The 19,809-nt window shown below is 50.1% G+C and overlaps 1 protein-coding gene across 2 annotated transcripts in view; it reads right to left on the bottom strand.

The window, feature by feature from the left end:
* Positions 1 to 19,121, bottom strand: part of ARMH4 (armadillo like helical domain containing 4) — a 75,747-nt gene extending 56,626 nt beyond the window's left edge. For both annotated transcript variants that reach the window (XM_075427035.1, XM_075427036.1), the window contains exons 1-4: positions 19,039 to 19,121; positions 11,730 to 13,107; positions 9,629 to 9,841; positions 7,703 to 7,924 (exon numbers count right to left, since the gene is read on the bottom strand). In XM_075427035.1, coding sequence (XP_075283150.1) covers positions 7,703 to 7,924; positions 9,629 to 9,841; positions 11,730 to 13,050 — 1,756 coding nt within the window. In that variant the 5' untranslated portion in view covers positions 13,051 to 13,107; positions 19,039 to 19,121. The remainder of the gene's footprint in view (positions 1 to 7,702; positions 7,925 to 9,628; positions 9,842 to 11,729; positions 13,108 to 19,038) is intronic.
* Between the last annotated feature and the right edge of the window lie 688 nt (positions 19,122 to 19,809).

Below are 19,809 nucleotides of genomic sequence, written 5' to 3'. Positions count from 1 at the left end.
AAATTGCTTTCACACTGAGCCAGGCTGGAGAGTCAGTTTAGCAACACAAGGCTATTTAAAGGGAAGAAAACCGACTGCTGCAGAATACACAGCAGGGACTATAGCAAGTTTGCTCCCTAGCTTGCTGCAGAACAGCTCTTCTAACCTGAGGTATGTGGTTGTTGAACTAACCAGTATAAAAATTGGGACAAGAAAGGAGGTGATTTATCAAGTGAGGGCGTTGAATCAGTCCAGATTTAACGACCAGGACCTGTTAAGTGAACAGGGCAGAACAAGACAGATGGAGGCAGACAGTTTACGTCTCTCAACAAAATGCTTTCACATGAAAAGGGGCTCTGGGCATGGCCCTTTTTTCCAACCACAAAAAAATAAACCTCAGCAGAGATGTTCATTCCATTTGCTCCTACAAAGAGCTGTTTGATGGCATCTCTTCAGAAGTATCCAATTCAGCCACACTGCCTGGAAAAGGAACAACCAGCAGCCCAAGGGTTAAGAAAACATTTGATTTAAGCTTCATTTATTAGACAAACCCAGCATGGATCCACCACAGCTGATGTACGTTAGGGGGTGGATCCATTAATAGGGGCAACAGACTCCAGGGGACCGAGGTTTTAGCTCAAGTCCTATCAGGTACTGAGAGGGAAGCTGACTGCAAGTCCACTCGCATCATTTCTAGTCAGAGCTCCTGCTTCTTTTGAAGTCCTTGATCACCCTCCTGCAGCCTTTGCTGTCCTTTGTCAATGGCAGTGCTTCTCCCCAGGGTGTCTTCATGAGGAGGTTCGGGATGACACCACCAGCCCGTCCTTGCACCCACGTGGCCTGAAGCACTGATGTCAGCCAGGAGGAAACACATCACAAGACCCTCTCCCCCTCTTTAAAAACAGCTTATTATTTAAAAAAAAAAAAGGGAAAAAAGCCTATGACTTCCCAAAAAACAAGGTAAGAAGCCAGTGCTCTAGTCACTGCATCCCATGTCAGACTGACAAGAGGGACAGCATCCCACCTGCACAGAGCAGGAAGCAGAAAGGAAAGAGCTAAATCGGTTTGCAAGGTGGTTTGCCCTGGTCCTGACGACCAAAGCTCCCCAGAGAAGCCCCGTGAGCAACACTATCCCCCGCACGCTGAGGGACCCCAGCCCTCAGCAGTTCCGGAGGAAAACACTCCTTGCAGAAGAAACTGCTGCATACCTGCTTAGCCAAATCCACCTCCATAGAGCTGCGAGGGCAAACAGCTTAATCCCCAGATTAAAACTAACAAAAACTCATTAAAAACTTTTACCCCCACAGTCCAATTACCTTTCAGTCACAGCTGTAAAGCGTTTCTGTTGTTTTTGTTTAAGCTTGAAGATAAGCATGGGAAAGCTACAACATTAAAGTCCTGTTGAAGTGAACTCTAATTTTTTTAGACAGTCAGATACAGTTAAAAATTCAAGCACAGCCTGGCCAGAAGAGCAACCAGAGTGGGTCAGACGAAGAAATATCATCTAACCTGCTGGAGGCAGAACAGGGAGAGAGTATTGCAAAGAAGGTGGTTACTTAGGGAATCATAGAATTATTAAGTTTGTAAAAGACCTTTAAGATCATCAAGTCCAACTGTCAACCCAACACCACCATGTCCTGAAGTGCCACATCTACATGGTTTTTGAACCCCTCGAGGGATGGGGACTCCACCACTCCCCCAGGCAGCCTGTTCCAATGCCTGACAACTCTTCAGTACAGAAATTTTTCCTAATAGCAAATCTAAAGCTCCCCTGGTGCAATTTGAGACCACTACAAGTTTCATTCCACTCCCAAAAACCAAGAGTAAAACAGCCACACAGCTCACCTCCACCCAGAGACCTGCCGCTTCCCAGGCACCTGGGAAAGACAACGCAATGACACTTTAAACTGTTCCTAGAGCTTCTTGTAGGAGTTACTACTGGAGACCATAAAGCACAGCAGATGTGGTATTTAAGAGCTAAAGCCCCGGAGTGCATCATTTGGCACAGGCAGCCCCCTGAGAGATGGAGCGGTTTGAGGTGCATCAGAGCTGCCAGTGCATCTGTGGTGGAGTGGGGTGGCCAGACCACATTCAGCTTCCCTTCACAGGGAAGCACCGATAAGGCTGAGCTCAGCATGCCTGCTACAAGCAGCAGGAGCTGCCTCACTCCACCTCTCAGGAAGCCTTTAATTAGCCAAACAGCTTTCGAGCTGTTCACCCACAAACTCCCAACTCATTAAGGGCTTGATCACCCTTCACACCCCTCCTTCCTCAACTCTCAGATGAATTTCATGAAACAAAACAAGGCACCACCAGACAGAGCAGCAGAGATGTTTTCTTTGGTCAAACACTTTCAGGAAAAAAAAAAAAAAGAAAAAAGCTTGGTTTTGATGCAAAATTCCACACTTTTTTTCCTTTTTAGTTTTCTGCTGCAACGGAGGAGAATTGTGGATGAACTACTGTGAAGAACATGGAGGTCAGCCTGCACCACAGCAACAGCAGTCCCCATTTCAGTGGCAGCAACAAACTGGCAGTAACACAAAAAAGCGTGCACCAAGAACATTTATTAATTCATTTCACTTGTGCTTTGTTTTAAATCTTCTGTTCCTTGCCAATTCAGCTGCTATCCAAAGAACTGGTGAAGAATTATAGTATCAGGCTGGTTAACCATGCTGGGCTAAGTGCCCATCTTATTTACACCCCTGCAACCCCATTTAAATTTTTAATGGGGTTGCAGAGATTTAATGAGGCAGGTCTTAATCCATACAGTCAGGGTCCAAATAACAATCCCAGTCAGAGTCTTGATTTCCACCAAAAACACTCTTCACACACAAAAAAAGAAGGCTCCTTGTAATGTGACACAGCTCAAAAAAAATGTAAGGAGAATCTGAAGGGTCTTTTATAAATTATGTAAATGGCTACAAGTTCTGAAGTATTTTCTGAGAAAAGGCAACACTGCCTTCACTTCTGAAGTATATAGATTAGATGACTGTGTACAAGAAGAACAAGATGCAGGGAAGCAGAGGGAATAGGAGACAATGGAGAAGAGGACTAGGAGAGTTCTTCTCACTGAAATCAGTTAAGCTACAGTTTCCTTGGATGGGTAAAGTTGAGTACGCAGGTGAACAAAGAGAAACAGGAACTGTTTAAACCCAAAGAGAAGTGGATATTGTTAAGTTACCATGAATATGTTAAGCTCAGAAAGTCTAAAGCTTCATACCGGCACTGTTCCAGAGCTGCCTTTAATACAGCAGATGAAGCAAACACAGTGAAGCCCACAGCCAGGTTCAGAGGTGCCCCATGATTGCAGGACACTGGACTGGCTGCTCCCCAGGACAGTGCCAGCAGCGTTTCAGCATCAGAGGGGCTTCTCCACAGCCAAATGCTGCATTAGGTAGGGACACACCAGCAAATCAGGCAGAGTACTGGAAACCACGCTGTGCCATCCGAGGCAGCAGACATCTGACACTGCCTTTCCAACCCCTCCACCCTTAAGACAAGGATTCTGCCAGATACAGGTTGAGAGCCAGCCCGATTAATGAGGAACACTTCACACTCAAGAGCTACACAGCTCAGATCTCCTTCTAGAGCAGCTGAGTAAGTTGCCCACTTTCAGAGCTATTGACTGTTCCTGACACTGTACAACAGGTAGAGTATCTTCTGATTTTATAAAGCCCTAAGCACCCTTCACATCCAACAGCCTACACGACAGCTGAACTGTGTAAGCAGCTCACCCTCAGCAACAGCCTGAAGCAAACCTAGCTGACTGAACAGGAACCAGCCTAAGGGCTTACACGCTCTTGCAGAGCAGTTTTGGATATTTTTTGGGTGGAAGGGGTGTACACGAAAAATAGGACAGACAAATCAAACACACCAACAAGTAATATCTTTTTTAGTTACCTTCAAAAACCCTGCAAGAGTAGCAAGGTCCAGATTATTTGTTTGTCCCGCCACCCCAGAAATCACTACCACAAGTAAAGAGCCTCTAAATCCAAAGTCAATGCTGAAGTGAGTCAAGCTGGAGCTTACTGAGCTGCAGGGAGTAGGTAGCACTTGGCCTAAACTGTTTTCCTGATGAGCTTGGATGCAGCATGGGCAGTACATGGGGGTCTAACAGCTGGAGGGCTTCTATGGACTTGTGCATTGAAACACAGGTACAGAGGCAGCTGTCACTGCTGCATCTGGGCAGCCTTGGAAGGTACCACAGTGACACCTGCCCTGCATGTCAGAACAGGTTCATCTTTGCATGGTTTAATGAATGCTGAGACATCTTCCCATTCTCTATCCCATGTGCCTTGCTCCACAGTCACCAACTCCAGCTCTCTCAGCTGAGTTTCTGCTGACCAGGCATGGTGGTGGCACACAAGAACACCACACCTTGAGTCTGCATTGACAGCTACAGACACACCCTCAGCAACAGCCACAGGCAACGGTGCTGTAAGCTGCTCAGGCTGAACTGGCCTGTGACCCAGGCTGTGACAGGCGAGGCATCGCTCCTGGCAGCAGGCTACTTCTGTACTAACCACAGGTTTAGGACTGGCACGCAAGGATGACATGATCTTCAAGGTTATCATATGAAGTGCACTAATCTACCTTCTGCTTAGCCTCGGTGCATCCCTGGATCACATCCTGTATGGAACAGTGACAGGAGCTGCTTGAGGAACAGCTGCTGTTGTGCTGTCCATCAGGTTTCAACTAACTGCAAGGATCTTGCAGAAGAGGGAATAGGGCAGGTACCTGCCACATGCTGCCATGCTTGAGGAGTGCAGCCATCTTTGCCCATACCTGCCATGGCAGATGTTACAGCAAAAGATCTAGTCCAAAAGGAACATGGTTTCTTTTAAAGAAGCCACCTCTGAAAATGTGTTGGGAGGCTTACACAGTGGTCCTGAGCAGGCAAGCTCTTTTCAGACCCCAGAGGCCCTACAGAGAAAGCTGCAGTGTTTAGCTTGCTAGAGACACCCAAATTCTGGGCACAGGAACAAAATCTATAATTTAGTCTCCCAGACAAATAAGCCTTATCTTCTGCTGTGCCCTGTCCCCATATCCTATAATCCCTTTATAGAATTTCTCTGACTAGGAAGGGCAAGTAGAACCAGTATCACCACAAGAGTGAAGGTATGAAGGTATTCGTTACCGAGTTAATCTCTCCAGAGTCCACTAGAGAGGAGGATAAGCTCATCTAGAGACACAAAGCTCCTCATGTTTGTCAGTGCAATTTGATTTTTAAAACAGTTTTTGCATCCAAGGCAGGTAAGTATCAGAATATACTGATGCAATTAACCGCAGGCAGTTTGGCACAGATGGTCCCCAAGAAACAGAGCTAGCTGAACAGCAGGGGTTTATATTTAATGATGAGCCAGGCCCTCAGCGAGGCAAGTCAGCAAGACCCCGCTGAAGGCAGCGGGGAACAGCCGAGCTCACTCATCTCCTCACACTTCTTCCACCCACGAGCAAGGCACAGCCACCCCACAGAGGGCCAAGACCCCTCACCAGGGACCCAAGCATACACCTGCAACAGCAGTGATGGCTGACCCTGCATCCCCCAAGAGCTTGAGCACCCTGGTCTGGAGCTCAGGGTAGCTTTATCGGTAAGCACTCCCAAACTTCTTGTTTTGCACTAGGAACTGCAGTTTTGGGGAAACAGAACCCAAACTTCCAAATGCCACTCCACCACAAGGATATGGTACCCCCTAACTGCCATTACATAAAGATCTTAGAAAGCAGAGTCACAGCTCAGAAGCTTCCTTTGTGCTGAACTGGGGCAGCATCACCCCCAGGCAGAAAGCCCATCCCCAAGAGGTATTTGTCCCATTTTACAAGCTGTGGATTGGTGATCCCTAGCACCAGGAAGAAGTCGGCCTCACTGCACTAAAGTCTAGGTTGATCAGAAGAGATTTAGATCACAAACACTGTGACAGTTGTCAAAACCTGCAGAGTGCACCATGTCCTTGGACAACAGGCACCTGCAGAGCCATACCCCAGAGCCAAGAAACCCACAGCCTTCTAGTTGGGTCATCACTGATTTAGCAAAGCTGGTACTAGCTACACAGCCCACATTTGCCCTTAGAGCTCAGAGCACATTCAAGAGCAGAGAAAACAGGCTTGTAGATGCATAAGACAGCTCAGTAAGAACCCAAGAAAGTTGCAGCAGTCCTATGTCAGAGCAGAAAGATGTTTTTTTAAATGCCTACACAGAAAGTCTCATTAAATAAGTAGAGACCAATGCTCAGCTGAAACAGAAATCCCTCTTATCTCCCTGTGCAGAAAACCAGGCTTCTAAAGGAGATCCCGGAGGGCTCAGAAACCATTTAGCCTTAGATCACACTGCTCTTGCAAAGCAGAGACCTTATTTCCCAGCCTGAGACACTGCGTTTTCCCCCCACACGCATGCCCTTCTTCCCCTCTGCCACTCTCCCAACAGCAGCACCACATCCTTGTGCCGCCAGACACACGCAGGATTCATCCCGGGAAGGGGCGAGGGCTGCAGCTGGGGGCCCAGAGAGCTCACGGCAGGCTTCGAGGCAAGCAGCAAGCCTGATACAGAGCAGGGCCTGCAGCGGGGAGGGCTCCCAGCTCCTGCTGCCCTCTAAACTTAGCAGAAGCAAGTTATTGCTTCACACAGAGAAAGATGCTGGTTAGCTGTTGTCTGTGGCACCCCACCTCTAATCAGAGGAGAAATACCATCTGGCATGCCACCCCTGGAGGGCTGCCAACCTGTGCAGTGAAATAGGAAGGCAAGAGAAGGTCAAGACAAAGGGAGGGGAGCAACACAGGCAGAAAGATTAATCCCTTCCAGGTGGTGTCAGTCCAGACACTGGAGTACAAGACTGGATGGATGAGCAAGCAGAGAAGAGTTTAAGGAGGAGAAAGAGCAAGAAGCAGCAAAACAATTCTCTGCAGGGAAATCACAGACGAGCTGAAGAGATAACACATCTGAGCTGCAGACCAACTCCAGAGCAGGATCCACTTCACCTAAGCCTCTCCTGGTGGATGTTGGCTCAGGCAGAATTTGCATCACTGGGTTTCAACTCTTTGAAGACAGTCAGGGAGCAGAGGCTCCAAGACTGGCAGTGGGCAAAAGCAGTTAAAGAGAAGGGAGCCCAGGGGCTGAGGCAAGGCTGGAGGAGCCAGTGATGGGACAGCAGCTTAGCAGGCAGCTTTGAGTTAGAAGAGCATCTCAGAGGGGATGCACTCTTCACTTCTCCCAGCAGTGTCACATAGGGACTGTAGATGGGGCATCATTTGTTCTGGCAAGGTTTCAGCCAGCTAGACACAGAGGTAGCCATCTCATGCTGAACATCCCCCTGCACTGCACGTGGTGAGGATATCAGCAGCAGGGTGGCAAGGGCTCTCCAGCTGCCTGAACACATTCCCACGAGTGTTACCTGGTACAGAGGCTCTGTAACGGATGCACACACCAGCAGTTACAGGTGTGCAGGGCCACACTCCACCACAACAGCAATACCACTGCTGGTCCCTCTCCAAGGGAAAAATCCCATCCCACCCACCACAGCCGCTTGAATTTCAGGCATCCTCTGTGACACTGTCCACTGCTTGCTTCCTGTACCTCCTGGAAGGAGACAGGTTGTTCAACAACTTTATTACAATAACATACACACATAGCTGCGTGCCAAACAGACAAACTGGGGAGCTCAGGGTCAAGGCAAGCGTGCCACTCTGCAGGAAGCTTCCCGCCTCTCAGCCTTGGGATGAGCGGTACCTTCCGACTCCAGGCGCTCCAGCCCATAGGTCACAGCCGTACTGATCCTCCTCACCGACGGAAGAGCTGTCCTCCTGACAGAAGAGGCCACTGATGCTGGAGTTACCAGGACCACAGTTCCGCTGGATGGCTCCTCTGTCTGTCCAGACTGGGTAGCAGCAGACAACCCACCAGGAGCTGGCACAGCCTTCTCACTGGTGACCAGGACCACCTCTGTGAGGTCTACAGAAGACAGGAAGAAGCAGCAGCAGTTCGGCACAACAGTATTTAAAAACCCACTATTTAAGAACATACTCCTTGATGAAAGCTTAACTCAGAATGGGAGAAGTTATTAAACTCTCGCATCTTTCAAGATGGGAAAGCGACTCTGCTGTAATGAAAGCTTCTCCCCTGGGACAACCATCACGGGAGGTTTCCCTTAATGAGAGCTCGGCTAGGTTTTACTCCCATTGCTTTGAGGACTGCTAGTCACCACCCCACAGCAAGATCAGAGCACCAAGACACTGGTTGAGATCTGAACTAAGTGACAGATCTCATTGTTTATTGCAAAGACAAAAATTAGTTGAATTTATAATTAAATCCCAGAAGTAAATTAGTGCAAACTTCTGGAAGAGCCTTCTCTCCCCTAGAGAGGGACCTTAATTTAAGGGATACAATGCCAATAGGTTTTTCTTTTGATGCCCTGCAATGTAATAATTACCAGAAAAGCTGCCTAGCAGCAGTTTCATTACAGCAGTACCTACCAATACAGAAATACACAAACCCAAAGCCAACTTTGAGCTAACGGAACCCTTGGTACACTCCTGTCAGGACAACAGGCTCCTACATGTACCTGCCAAGGCAACATCACACCAGTAGTCAGCAGCTGGATGAATTTGATTGCTTAAAGCATTTCTGTACGAGCTACACCAACCCAAGCAGGAAGAACTCACCATTCCTCAATGGAAGTGAACATTGACGCAGGCTTGCACACCCAAGGGATTGCCAGACTCCTCCAAGAGGGTCACACACACCACGCAATCCGCCCCACCTTCCACTGCTCCTATGCTTCCCCAGTGAATCTTTTTGGTCCTTCACACTGAGCATCAGCAGCCTGTGACTGCCTTTGGCTCTGGTCAGAGCTCTCTCTCCATAAACAGAAGCTGGCTTAAATGTCTAAGGCTGGAAGTCAGCTTCCTAGCAGGGATGGATGTGGGGGTTTTGTTTGTTTTGAGGTGGTTTGGGCTTTTATCTCTACCCCACTGTTATTTGGGGAAAAAAAACATATCATAAAATCATAGATTAGTTTGGGTTGGAAGGGACCTTTCAAGGTCATCTAGTCCAACCCCCCTGCAGTGAGCAGGGACATCTTCAACTAGACCAGGCTGATCAGAGCCCTGTCCAACCTGACCTTGACTGTTTCCAGGGATGGGGCATTGACCACCTCTCTTGGGCAACTTGTGCCAGTGTTTCACCACCCTTACTGTAATAAAAAAAAAAATCCTCTTTCCTTATATCCAGTCTAAATCTAACCTCTCATTTTAAAACCATCACCCCTTGTCCTATCACAACAGGCCCTGCTAAAAAGTCTGTCCCATATTTCTTATAAGCCCCATTAAGTACTGAGAGGCCACAATAAGGTCTCCCTGGAGCCTTCTCTTCTCCAGCCTGAAGAACCCCAACTCTCTCAGCCTTTCCTCACAGCAGAGATGCTCCAGCCCTCTGACCATTTTTATATGCTGGCATATTTCAACACAGCGGATCTGGTAGCACAGGCAGAAAGCAGTGGCAGCCCAGGGCTAGAGGCAGCCTGCAGAAGGCTACAAGAAGTCGCTTAGAATATAGATGCTGTGTTGAGACTGAGCATCCAAGCATTGATATTGGTTTCAGATGCACCCTCTCATCTTGTGTGGAAATGAACCCGCAGTCTCTGAAGCGGAACCCTACCTTCTACATCTGGAGTGTTCACCGTCAGGGAAGTACCAGTTGCCACCAGCATCTGGGTGGCACTAGGAGCAGTCGGCATCTGGGTGTCCTCCCCACTGTTCTCCGGGGGAAAGCTTGCAGCTCCTGTTTCCTGGGTAGCACCAGGCACCAGTGTCACAACTGACAGAGCAGCATCAGCCTCCTGGGCAACAGTTGTCACCTCCTGAGTAGCACCTACAGCAAGAACACGTGTCAGTACCAACACACAGGGCAGCTGACAGCAACAGAGCAGATGTTTGAAGGAATATAACACCATGCATTCGCATTTCCAGAGCCACACTGCAAGCAGCAGGTCCAGCCAGGTATCACCAGGGCAGGGCAGCATAAAGACAGATGTGAGACTGCACAACAAGAACAAAAGCAGAATCAGTCCTCATCTTCTTAATTGTCCCTTAAGGACAAGTGGACCCACAGGGGAGCAGTGCCCTGGGAGCACAGCACTGCAGGCCCACGGTGTGAAACACCACTCAAAGCCAGCGATGCTGCCAGAGCGGTGCTTTCAGCGACCGGCTCGCACCACAACAAGACTTCAGCTTTGTAGCAGGGTTTGTATTTGTTGCACAAGTCTTATTGATAGCGTTGTTTCCCCAACATCTGGGAAACAGCAGAGAGGGAACCTGCTGACAAGTCAAGTGCTTATAAATTAATCTGGAAATTAATCAGCCAGGTTTCAGCATGAGCATGCAATTAGCTTTCCTTCTCTTCCAGCAAAAGCTAGATCTTTTGGATGCAGTCATGGGAAGTTGTCCTTTTGCCTCCATAGCCTAAGAGGGGAGATTAGAGATGCCCAGAAATTAAAACAAAGTCCTAAATCCCAGCTCATGTTCCTCACCAGCCTAGGAACATGTCATTGCCTAACACCCAACCAGAACTTCTTCCATCACTTTTCTACCAGTTTTAACTACTGAGTGGGAACATTGTCAGTGGGCTGAAGGTGCCATCATCTCCGCAGGCGAGTACAGTGCGGGGTGACACCATCAGCCTGTGTCAGGCTGTCTAGGACGAAGATTTCTGCCTGCTGGTAACAGAGCTGGCACAAACACTGGACAGCCAGAGCCTGGCCACAGCTTTACTCTTGGGTGGGGAGAGAACACCAGGAGCTTTTGTTAGAGGACAACGCAGAGCTCTGGACAGATCTTTTGATCTGAGCATCCCTGTAAAGTCATGGAAGATGCCAGTTACTCACAGGCTGCCAGGACAGCTCACCTGTTCCTGGATTTACAGCCACCCATTGTCTCTGCACCAACTGCAAGTGTCCAAAACCAAGTGATCCCAGATGACAATTAATTTAACCCCCCTGGGAATTACTGCCCCCCTCTGCTTTGCAGGGCTTCAGAGTGAGCTAGTGCCAGGACCACCTCTGGGTCCTTGCACTTGCTACACCAAAGGGTCACTTGGTCAGAGGCTGGGCTCCCTCCCCCGACACAGGAGAGCCATACCAGAGGGCTATTCAAAAGCAGATTCACATCTCCAGTTGCAGTGAGATGCCAACAACCACACTACAGCTGTCCCTCTCAACTGCTATGTGAGCACCAAAACCAAAGGCCCTGCTTCGGCAGCACACCAGACACGCAGAACTTCACAAAGTCAGTAAGTTCTTTTAACTAGCACCAAGTGTCTGCTGATGAAACTCCGGTTCTCTACAGAGACTTCCACCCTCAGCTACATCCCTTCAACTCCAGGCTCAGCCGCCACAGCCTTTTCCATCTCCATTCGCTACTACAGCCACCCTCTCAGCTGGAGGAGCAGAAGAGGCAGCTCACAGTTGCTTCACACAACATACAGGACAGGGTACCACCCAACAGACTGTGCCCACCCCTTCGCAGGGACATCGTGTACAGGAATGGCCAAGGCTAGGCAGAACTTCATGGATGCTAACTACCTGCTTCGGCAGTTATCCCTCCATAGCCTTTCCTGGGGGGGGAAGGTGTCCTACCTCTATTGCAGGTCTCAAGATCACACCTTTCTCTACTTAATCTCCCTGAAAGGAAGCACAGATTCCCAAGAGCGTCCCTCCCAAACCTACACTTAGAGGCAAGTGTCTGTAACAGGCAAGCTTTACCTTCCCATGAGCTTTCCAGAGTAGGAGAGAGTTCAGACTCTTCATCTGTCACCACAGCAGCCTCCGGCTGCGAGGGAAGGATACTTTTCTCCTCCTCTGTTGTGGTTGCATTTACGTCTTCCAGTGAGCTGAGATCAGCCATGTCTACACCTGTCAGGTTCACAGGGTGGAGAGCATCACTGCTGCTGGTGGAAGCTGCCGGCATCACCTCCCCTTGCACCAGTGCCGTGCAGTTGGTCTCCTCAGCAAGCCCAGGAGTTGGCGGAGGGGACACGGGGGATGGCAGTACTCTTGTTGCATCCTCTTCCTCCTCCATGCCTCCCTGCAGGGTCTGGGATGGTTCTGTTGCCCCCAGGTTCTCTGTCGCCTCCTCATGAGACATGCTTCCCCCTTGACTTATGCCCCCCGGTTTTGTGTCATCCCAGTCAGGTGGCACAGTGTCCAGAGGGCGGATGGTGACAGTGCCAGCTGTGGCAGGCAGCTCTCCTCTCCCAACACTCATCCCTGCTTCCAGGGAAGCCTCAGTTGCCGTGAGGGGATGCTTTGCAGCCATGGACGCTCGCACAACCAGGGCCTTCAGCAGGCTCCCTGTGCTGGCCCTCAGCATGCCCACCTCAGAGGTCATGCCCTGAGCCCAGGGAGTTGGGACAGCAGGGTGGTCACTTGCTGTTTCCCAGCCAGGAGAGCTGGGGTACAGAGTGGGCTGGGGGGCTGCCGAAGGGTGTGAGCTGCTCTCTGCCTCCTCCTCCTCAGCTGTCCCAGAAATGGTGTTTGCCAAGAGGCTGGCAGAGCTGTGCTCTACTCCAACACCACCCTCTGTGGTGGTCTTGCTAATGGGGCCACTGACAGACTCCTCCTGGACAGTTGGGTTCGGGGTGGTCACAGCTATGGTCAGCATGGCCTTGAATGCACCATCCTCATCCAGCTCAGACTTTGTGGGACCACGCTCCTCCTCGCCTACAGCAGCCACCACTGCAGCAGAGGTGTGAGCACCCAGGCCCGGGCTGCCTGGAACAACATGGCTTACAGACAGCGTTTCTCCTTCTGCAGTGAAAGCTTCATTCAAGGGCATCCCAGATGGCTTTGGTGACACTCCACACGGTTTTTCAGCAACAGGCTGCTCAGAAGGGCCCAGGTCATTTTTCAAGTTCAGCATGCTTGTCCTTTCATCTTCTACCCCATTCCCTGCCCAGGGGCCATGCTGGACCTTTGTCATGTCCCTCTCCTCCAGTGGCTGAGATGCAAGGCATGGTGGACTGAAGGACAAGAGCAGGATGCTGCAGGTGACCACGCAGATGTTAAATCCTATTGATCTATTCATAGCTGAAAATATATGTGCCCAGAAGCCAGCAAGGCTGACAAATCCAGGGTGCAAGACCTAGAAAGGGAAAAAGGAAACCAAAATTACATGTACTTATAACCACCTATTGACCCAGGACCATAAACAACTGGGTGACAAGTTCCAAGCATGCTAGTCTGTAGCCAGTTCCAAGCAGACCCCTCCTACGTGTCCCAAGCAATGAACCCCTCCATTTATTTTACTGTTCCTAACCTATCTCATCTGAAGTCTCATGATGGACAAAACCAAATCTTCATCTGAAGCCCAAGACAAACCTTGCCAAGCTCTCAGCCCAGTGGCAGAGTACTATGCCCTACCCAGCAGGCATTAGGCTTGCAAACATACAATGACGATCAACCTGCTCATCCTCTACCAAGTCCAGGATTGATGCTCATCTAGCCCAGACTGAAGTCTCAGGCCTGTTACAGCAAGCCCTGTTCCGTGCATTGACACAGAAGGAAACCAACAAACTTGCACAGAGAACAAGGTGGGTCTACAGGGCACAACACAGGATCAGAGCCAAAACAGGAGGCTGTGTTAGTGTCACGTCCTGTACAGTCTCCTTGGCCCCACGGAGAAAGGCTACAGCCCAGAGAGCAGCAGCACTGCTGCATTAGCACGGCATTTCTGCTGCACTGCACCATGGCGGCACTTCCAGAAAGTTTCATGTGTACAATCATTGTGTCTTTGAGAGTTTCCAAGACAGCGCTGAAACAGTAGCCCAGCAGCAATCCAGCCAGCTGACCGTCTGCTCTTGGCAGGCTCTGCTGCCTCCAGTAACACAGCCCAGGCTGCTGGACAGACAGAGGATCTCGCAGGAGCCTGCTCCCAGCCACCTCCCTCTGGGCAGGTGCCTCTCAGTCCTGGGATGGCTGCACCATCACTCAAGAGCAGACCATCCCACCCAAGGCCCACTCGTCACATACAGGACAGCCACTCACACAAGTCTCATGCACGCAGCAGACCTGCTAAGGTCCTCCTCCCACTTCCAGGAGGCAGATTGTCAGTGCCACAGTCAAGCCCTACAGCAAGAAGCCTCCAGCCATCAGCAGCTTCACTTGCTTTGGCTGGTTATGTTCTCAGTTTCACAAGTGAGCTGCTTGTACCTTCAAGCTACATGATTAATGAACACACAGTAAGGAAAGAGGGTGGGGTTGTCAGAACCACCCCTCCATCTTCCAAAGAAGAGCAAAGATCACCCTCTGGAGTCTTGCTCACTGGCACCAGGATGAGCCCCCCAGCTTAGACTCCTCATTTCCCCACCCAAACAGCATGTAGGTAAATATTACTTGCATCTGTACACATAGTACAGCAGCACACTGCCTCACACTGCTCTGTTACACGAGGGTGTACCGGTGTATCACCCCTCCACGCCTGCTCAGGCACCGGCGTGATGCTGTGCAAGAGATAACAACTGTCATGGGGAGAGGGCTCTCTCTAACACCACATTTGTTCTAGTCCATCTAAGTCAAAGGCCCCCCTGTGTCCTGCTGCTCATGTACGTTTGTCTCCTTTTGGAAAGCATCATTGCATGTGTCCAGTCAGCTAAACACAACCAAGGCATCAGAAAGCTCCTGTTCTCTCTGGTCTGGTCACACACAGCTATGTGTATCTCCTTGCTGCACACAGAAGGAAAGACTTCTCTAGCTGAAGACCCTTATGATGTGCAGGGCTCTGTATCAGAGAAGACCACCTCTGCACTATCAGCTCAGAGCCAGCTGCCACAGGTACTCCATTACCTGGCCGAGCCTTCAGGACAGAGTCTCTTCTTCTACCGTCCCTCAGCAGCTTGAGCTACTGGAATAATTCCTTGGCACGAGGCCACAGACAGGCACCAGGTGCTCAGGGACAAACAGAAGCCACCAAAAATCTTGTGCACCAGCACAGACACTTTCCACTTTATTTTTAGCATCTCCTTTCTCTGGAGGATCGGTGGCCACCCATCTATTTCCTCTACCCTTCCTGCCAAAAAAATAGCTGAAAACTGACAGTACTCAGCTATTCTTCCAGGCTAATCCTTTATGCGCTCTTGTAATTATAAAGCATTAAGAGTATGTTACACAAGTTAAATTGATAGTGCCTGGTGACATACATCTGCCTTGCCATGCCAAAGCACATAAATCATGTTCACCTCGCATCCCGTTCGCAAGCTCCAGTTCAGATCAGACCTACTGAAAGATCAAGGGGGTTGGTTTTTTTTTAAATGAGGAACAGTTTGGCTGCTCTAAATACAGTCTCTCTAGAAGTCAGGAGTATTTTTAGGCTAGGCAAGTAGTTTTAGCAGTAGTGAAACCTAAACAGAACTCCAGCTGCACTTGAAAGACAGCCAGAGCATTTCTCTTGCAGTCACATACATTATGCATAGCTATATACATTTGTAGGTTTCTAGCTCTAGGTTTGCCAATAGCCTAAGACATTCAGGAGGCGGTTAGCAGAACTGCTGAAACTTTAATCTCTCCCCAACAAGCTTACTCCACCTTTACTAGGCTCAGGAATGTCTGTGGATAAGAGGGAAAGCTGCTCCCTAAAAGGCTGCCTTTTAGAGATCCATTTAATTAAAACAAATAAGTATTAAGAGCCTTTGCTCCTTCTGGCTCTAGGTAACATGGACAGCCAGTACCAGACCAATACAAGAGTTCCCAGCATACCTTGGGCAGCCTCACACTGTTTCCCCCAATCTGGAAGCACTGTTGGCCACAGTCCTATGTTTGTGAAGGGTGAAAATAATCTTGGGGAGTCATTTGCTCAGGAAATCCACAACACTGAGATCTAAGCTAACCTGGACCTCTACATTCAATGAAAGCTGGAGATAGTGGCATGGAGCTTGCTGCAGGATAATTGCACAAGTTCATGATTCAAAGAAGATTAGTCAGAGCTTAAGATCTACTTTGCTTTAGTAAGAGGCTGGATTAGGCAGTGTATGAACAGCAGTGACCTGGCTATCTTCTTAAGCCGAGTCTGACACCTTGCTGTAGCACCTCCACTTCACACAAAAGCAGTCCAGGCTGTAGCAGGTAGCTGGCTGCAGAGCAGTTTGCTACTCAGGCTGCATTGGGCCGTACATTTATCCTCCCATCTGGCTGTTTTTATAGTCAGTCTGCTCTACAGCCTTAGCCAGGCAACAAAAGCCAGCCAGAGCATGCTACTCTGACCATGCACCTCCTGGGTAGTAAGCTTAAGCTTTCTGGCTTGAAGCTATAGAATAGCTTGGTATTTCATGCTGCAGGAACAACTCGTCCCCAGATTTCACCTGGCATTCTCCAAGCCGAAGCCCCAGAGGATGGCTGCCAAGCACTGGCCAGGGTCTCAGTGGAAAACTAATCCTTGCTTCAAATAGGAAGCACACACAGAGGGCAAGAGACAACACTAGCTACTTCCCCTGCACTTAATAACAGCAAATCCCCCGAGATGCAGTTTCCCTAGCTGCAAAGGCAGCACAACTGCAGACAGCCAAGGAGCTTTATCTTTAGCACGGAAAAAAAAAAAAAAATTGAAGTTTTCTTTCCACCCTACCAGGTGTTAAAAGAAGCACAAAGAACTGCTAGGCTAAAAGCAGATGCCAACACTGTGCATCTCCAGGAGCTGCCCATCAGGATAAGAACCATCTACCACTGTGGACAAGTCACCAAGCTGAGGGACAATAAATTAGTCACCAGCTGAAGCAGTCTTGCAGACTCAGTTGGATCTTTCTGAACCAGGCTGCCTCCTCACTCCATCCAATTAGCACTAGCAATAGCTATGAAACTATTAACCCCCTCTGCAAATTTTAGAGACCTGCTTGGAGAGTCAGCTCTCAGGAGGTCCGACAAAAGCCAGCTCGAAAGGAACCCCAGACTATTATGGGCACTGCAACCAGGCTGGCTCAAAGGGAACAAGGACAGAGCAGACCAGGTTTCTCTCGTGCAATAGTTGTTGCTCACATGGACCAGCGGTTTGTGGACACATGCTGCAAAGAATGAAACTCTCCCCTCCGTCCTAGTCGTACACAGCTACTCGCTAGAACGGCGTTTCAGAGTTCCATCCAGCCAGTTCACTTAGAAAAAACTCCCAAGAACACCATTTGCTGTTATTTCTGCCTTTGGCAAGTTCTGGCTGTGTTTTTCCTGAACTGTTGAAACAGCGAGAAAAAAGCATCGAGCTTTTAACTCCCTTGAATTAATGTCCCTGTTCTACCAGTCCCACTCCCACACAGAGAAGACACCCTACTCCGAAACTGAAGTGGCTGCACGCATCATACAGTGGCAAGCATAGAAGATTAACAGGTCAGCCTCAGACATACAGCAGAGAGCACAGCAGATTAACAGGTCAGCTTCAGACAAATCACTGCCTAGCCTCTGCAGAGCACAGCTCTTCACACCTCCAAGTACAAGGTCGATTATGCCAGCTTTGACTGGCTGAAGAGTCCTGGATGTGCTGGGCACCGCAATTCACCCGCTGACTGATCAGGGAAGTGGACAAAAACACTGCAAATCTTTTAATGTGAAGATTTAGCCAAAACATACAAGTCAAGTAACTGGCAACAATCAAATGCTACATTACTGGAGTGCTAATGTGTGCCACCCAAGCCTTGCTGGCGCTGAATACAAAAGCCAGCAGATAACACACTGCAGAGCTACCACTTTTGCACACAAGCTGAGAAAAACGCCTTCATTTCATCTTGCACTACGTCTTTGTCCAGTTCAATCAAGGGAACTGTAGAGCTGACACTCTTGCAGCACACACTTCAGATAAACAGACCTCAACCAGCCAAGCCATCTCCAGCAGCATCCCAACAGTGACACGACTCCACGCCAGCCACCAACGCAGCCCAGGTCAGACGAGCAAGACTACGCCGACACAGCCACGGATCAGAGGGGCACATCTCCCTCCCCCTTCGAGGAGAGATCCTGACACGCAAACAAATCAAATATTAATATTCTGCAAGGTCAGCTTCCTACCAGTCCTAGCGAGGCACCTTAATATATAATACATCGCCTCCACTTCCAGCACCGGTGTTCCAGCAGCAGTTGTTTGAGAAGCGAGAGACACGACATGTTTTAGGCATTACTCCCCCCACCACCAAGCGATCGCTTGCTTTGTTCCGCACGGCGCAGACCACCTATGGAAACCCCGACTCAGATTCGCAAGTAAAAGCCGCACAGCTCTTCGTGGCTTCTGTCCCGTAGTGCCAGGGACCTGGCACGAAGTCAGAGGTCTACCAAATTCCTGAGGGATTAAAAAGGTCGGGAGGAGAGGGGTTTAAGAACGAGGCCAAGGGGTGTAGCAGTTTTTAAACATCAGAAGCATGGAAATGCCACTCTCCAGACCAGCTAGGAGTGGAGAGGTAGCGTCCAGATTCCAATCAGCAGAGAAACAGTCAGAAATTTCTGCGCCTCACCTAACGCAGCGCAGCAGATCTCCTGGAGGATCCTGAGTCTCTGCAGGTGAGGGTTTAAGACCAGATTAAACACACCGTGTCAGGCCCTTTTTGCTTGGGTAGAACCCTGCTTGTTGGCAAGGGAATTGGATGGCTCAGGGCTTGAATAGCCCCAGCGTGCCTGCTTGCAGGGTATAGATCCACCCCCCTTGTCCCCCCCCTCAATCATATTTCTAGGTGAGCTTACAGACCCAGGAGCGCATCCTCTCGCTACGGCCGCCCACCACGCCAACAGATCCACCACAAACAGCCACCCGGGGATTCCTCCGGCTCAGGCCCGCAGCAGGACGGAGGGACAGCGGTGGTCACCCTCCGAAGAAGATTAAAAAACCCTAATCCCCGTGGGACAGCACCCACCTCTATTCCTCTCCCCCCCCCCCCCCTCCGGGTACCAGCCGGGGACAAAGAACCGCGCCGAGGATGCGCTGCCCCGCGGGCAGCCGAGCATCGCTACCAAGGAAAAAGAAAACCACAGAATTAATGAATCGAGGGAAATTCGGCCTGGGGGAGGGAGGTGTTGGTCGGGTTCCTCCCTCCCCTACCCCCAGCCTCACCTGGCTCCCCTCCGCAGCCCGGCTCCGCGCTCGTCCCCGGCGGCCGCACGGGCGGAGCGGCCCGGCCCCCGTCGGGGCGGTGTCGGGGGCCGGCCCGCTCCGCCCGGGCGGTTGTCCCCGCCTTCCCAGCCCGGGGGGTTTCGTGCCCCGTCCCTCCAACGGGTTCTGCTCGCCCGCGAAGGGCTTTGGCGTTTTACCCCTCCGAAGCGAAGTTTCGGCATCCCGGCCGGAGCCTCAGCCCGCGCCGCGGCGGGAGCGGAGCCGAACCCGAGAGGCTCCTACCCGCACAAGCCAGGCCTGCAGCACCGGTAGTAGTTTTCCAGCTATTTACGGATTCTCCTCCAGTATTTTCAGCTGTAGAGGTCACCTTCCCCTAATTCTCCACAAAGGAGAACTCCCTAAATACTACCCGACACACGTAGTAAAAAGCCTTGCTTCAGGGTGGGGATTTTTTTTTTTTTTTTTTTTTTGGTTACTTCATTTGAAGCACCTATTTGGCCAGGGAGAAAGAAAATTAAATAATTTTACTCCTGCTTTGCTTCTCCCACCTGTTTTTCCCCCCCAGCCAATCAGCCAGAAACAGAAAACCTTTACACCATCACATCCTTGAGCACCCACCAACTCATTTCATCAAACAGCAGCCCAGAAACCCCTACCTTGCCTCCAAAACCCAAGAAAGGGACCAGCTTGTCCTCCTCTGGCCTCCCCATCCAGCCTGGTGTTGGGCACCACAAGGTCTCAGCTGCGCAGGCAGGGTTTTGTGGGCTGCCT

The sequence above is a fragment of the Opisthocomus hoazin genome, chromosome 7 (genome assembly GCF_030867145.1).
Source record: "Opisthocomus hoazin isolate bOpiHoa1 chromosome 7, bOpiHoa1.hap1, whole genome shotgun sequence".
In the NCBI taxonomy this organism is placed as follows: Eukaryota; Metazoa; Chordata; class Aves; order Opisthocomiformes; family Opisthocomidae; genus Opisthocomus; species Opisthocomus hoazin.
The sequence above is the reverse complement of the archived record's forward strand: the minus strand, read 5'-3'. Positions and strand labels throughout refer to the sequence as shown.